We start from the raw sequence: 3,678 nt of genomic DNA, 5'->3' as shown, positions 1-3,678 counted from the left end.
CGCCGCAGGGCAGCGGGGCTCCGCTGCGCCCCCTCCCGCTGCTGCCGGCCCCGCGCGCTGCAGTCACGGCGGCGTGACGGGATGCAAGGCAACGCGTCGCTGTGCGTCTCCGTTGCAGGCCTGATGTCCCGTTAGCTGGAAGGCTGAAGGCATCGTGCCGTCAAAGAACGTGTCATTCCGCAATAATACATACTCCGGGGTTTTACCGCAGTTATTCGGTGTCTTCAGAATTTACATACTCTTCTGGCAGGGATTCGTTACGGGAACAGCCTGGCACCTGCACTCGCATCTCCTGGGTTTATCTGCTCTCTGCACGTCTGTCCACTGGGGCTAAGTAGCGCCAGGAGTCGTGTTAAACTTCTGTCAGATTATCAGATGAAGACATCTGCCAGTCCAGGGACTTCACCTGTCTAAAACTAACATTCTTCTCGGTGTTAACATCCTGCCCCATCCGTGTACCGCAGAAGCTCTGTGCAAGCAGAGCTATAACCACGGCAGTAAGACCTTACACCCTTAGCGATCTGCTAATTCCTTTAGAAAAGTACCGCCTCGCGGTCACTGCATGTAAGATGATTCTTCCCGCTGTGAAGATTCATGGAAATAGCCACATGCAATGAAAGGGTTTTCCAGCCCGGGGCGAGGAAAGCAGCCGGCACTGGTTTGCTGGAGGGTGCGGATCTGATCTGCCCTTGTGGTACTCGAAACGCAGCGCGGTGGAAAGGAAGGTAGCGGCACCGGAAGGAAAGCAGCCAGCCCCCTGCTCAGCTCGGCGTGCCGCTGGACAAGCAACGGCTTCGCGGTTTCCCCCAAAACCTTCCTTAGATGGCTACAGCACCTGCAGAAGTGGGGTCTCAGCTGAGGTCACCTCGGTGGTCACCCCCTCTGTCTTCCACCCCGCCCTGGTTTTAGCTCTTTATCTCTGCCACGTGCTAAAGCTTCGGCAAATGCTCTTTTTTGGGTCATTTTAGTGCTTTTGTGAATCAGGAACCACCTGGGAAAGGGCTCCAGGCCTGGCTGAAGTTGCGGTTGCGTTCCTTCCAATACAACTTAATATTCTAGCGTGATTTACATATTTATTATTGGTGATTAAGCTATTACTACGGCTTTATTAATTTCATTAGAGGATAAACTACTGTTAGGGCTTAGTCACAAAAGCAAACAGCAGAATACAAATCTGTTTGCCGTTAGTACAGAAAAGGCACAGATCACGGGCAAACGTTGCGCTTATTTTTTTGGTGGCACAAGTCAGGTTTTGACCACCTCGAATTTGGAACCTCAGATTTCAAAAAAAACCCTCAGAAAAATCAAACCGTTGAGTGCCTTTACACCCCCAGGGCTGGCAGGTTTTCTGGAACGCTCTGTGTGTGTTTTACGGCGTGTAACTCTTGCGCGTTACCGTTTGGCAGGTGGACAGTGCCATGTCTCTCATCCAAGCGGCCAAGAACCTGATGAACGCGGTGGTGCAAACCGTGAAGGCTTCCTACGTGGCGTCGACCAAGTACCAGAAGTCCCAGGGCATGGCTTCGCTCAATCTGCCCGCCGTCTCTTGGAAGATGAAGGCTCCGGAGAAGAAACCTCTGGTCAAGAGGGAGAAACAGGACGAAACCCAAACTAAAATCAAGAGAGCGTCCCAGAAGAAACACGTGAACCCGGTGCAGGCTCTCAGTGAATTCAAGGCGATGGAGAGTATTTAACGAGAGGTCTCTCTCTGTCTTGGTTTGTTGTTTTTTTTTCCTTTAGCCCACTACTGCTACTTTCAGAACTCTACTTTTAATAATCTAAGGATTTTTCCAAAGTTTACTATTCCTCAAAATGTATTTACTTAATATAATTTTGATAACTTTGTTTAGATTACGTGGGGAAATACTCAGAATTTCTAAGTCCTATCAATATAGCTTCAGCCTGCGGAAGTGTGTTCGTTTAGATTGCTTTTAGGAGACAGGGGTGTATTTCTAGTGGAAAATTATTTTGTATAATCTTGCTTTAAATAAAATATTCTATAACCAAAGAGGATTTTACAGTAACACTAACGGTTAACACTAACAGTCGAATCGTGCTACTCGGAGACTGCAGTTTGCCATTGTGATCAAGAGAGGAAAATTAGATCTTTTCCCTCAAAAGAAAATTAATTGAAGTATTGTATGTGTTAGTGTATGCCTGCTGTTGGGTGGAGAGGGAACAAGCTCTGTACGCTCAAAGGAGCGTGAAAATACAGTGGGTGCCAGCTGCGCTGCTGCAACAGTGTGACCACAGCTGGAAAACATCTGGAAAGACTCTCTACCCTTTGCCTGGGTTGGGTTTTGCTGGGGGTTGTGTTTGGAGATGTGCGCGGCACTGCCTGGTTCTGCGACGCCGCTTTTCCCGGGCTGCGTTAGAGCTGTTTGCCCGACGGGTCGTTTCCACGCGCGCCCGGCGTACGGAACAGCCGGCGTACGGAACAGCCGGCGTACGGAACAGCCGGCGTACGGGACGCGCAGTGTAACGGGGCGCCCGGGGCACCTGTGGGTTACTTTGCCACTGGCCTTTTCGGAGGGGGTTTCACACGCGTCTCTGGGGGAGCACCCCGAGCAAATCCAGTAAAACATACAATCATGGAGGCGGCCGATTACTCCTGTAAGACACCGGACGGAAATTTTAATGCCTGGTTACAAATTACTAATGTATTTTGCTGCGGGACACTAATAAAGTTGCTTTTCCCAGCTGGTGCATTGTGGTGCTGTGAATGGAGCGGGCTCCCAGCCCGCCCCTGCTCCCCCTCCCCGGCATTCACATGCAAATCGGCTTTGTACTCATTTCTCATAATTGCTCTGCATCCCGCCTTGGGCTTCCAAAGGCACCCAGCGAATAATGTTTGCTCAGGCTGCTATTTAGACTATACATTATTTGTGATAACTATAGCTACAAGGTATAATTTCGCTGTCTTATTTAAATTTTATGAATTTCAGCGTGTTTTACACTCAGCAATAAAGTCCAGTATTCCAGAAGAAGCGCTTGTGCGGGTCAAAGTCGTGTTTGCCGTTTCTGTAACGCGCCCATTAGCATGGAAAGCAGCCTGGTCTGTAGTTAATGCTTTAAACCGCATCTAAATTTTACAGCCGATCCTTGGCAGTGTTATGTTATAATTTTATTTATTTTGATCAGCTTATAATTTACTTATATCAAGGTTATTGCTGTCATGGTACCAAAATGCTGATCGGAATTAAGCTAAATAGCTCTCGGGATATTTTTTGCCAGATTTATTATGTTTTCAAGCATTTTAGCCTCTGGAGTACAGATAATAAGCTGCATTATATAGTGGTTTTCGTACACCTGTAACACCTGCACTGCTGGGAGGGTCGGTGACTGTGCTCCTGCCGCTGGCGTTCAGGGGTTAATGAAGCAGATCAGCTGGACAGCTTGTTTTACATATAATTATTAACCGCTTTTATGCAATTTGATTTTTTTTCCCTCTCCCGGTACTAATATAATTGTCTGAAAGGTGACATTCCCTGAGCTCTTCAAAATACACCCATTTCTCCCTCCAAAATGCAATCTGCTATAAAAAAACAACCCATATATTAAGATGTACGGCCAAATTTATATGTATTCAGCTTTTAAGTACATGTTAATTTGACGCTACAAACTTAGAGCATCAAATCGGCGACACATGGGAATCTGGTCCCACCTGATGGAAGCTGG

General features: G+C 47.7%; 1 protein-coding gene across 3 annotated transcripts in view; it reads left to right on the top strand.

The window, feature by feature from the left end:
* CTNNA1 (catenin (cadherin-associated protein), alpha 1, 102kDa) overlaps positions 1-2,076 on the top strand; it is a 106,678-nt gene extending 104,602 nt beyond the window's left edge. For 2 of the 3 annotated variants that reach the window (XM_009880723.1, XM_009880721.1), the window contains one exon: positions 1,407-2,076. In XM_009880723.1, coding sequence (XP_009879025.1) covers positions 1,407-1,694 — 288 coding nt within the window. In that variant the 3' untranslated portion in view covers positions 1,695-2,076. The remainder of the gene's footprint in view (positions 1-1,406) is intronic. The other variant, XM_009880724.1, reaches the window with a different exon arrangement.
* Positions 2,077-3,678: the final 1,602 nt, after the last annotated feature.

This window comes from Charadrius vociferus, unplaced genomic scaffold (genome assembly GCF_000708025.1).
Source record: "Charadrius vociferus isolate BGI_N301 unplaced genomic scaffold, ASM70802v2 scaffold822, whole genome shotgun sequence".
Classification (NCBI taxonomy): Eukaryota; Metazoa; Chordata; class Aves; order Charadriiformes; family Charadriidae; genus Charadrius; species Charadrius vociferus.
This window is presented reverse-complemented; position numbering and strand designations above follow the sequence as displayed.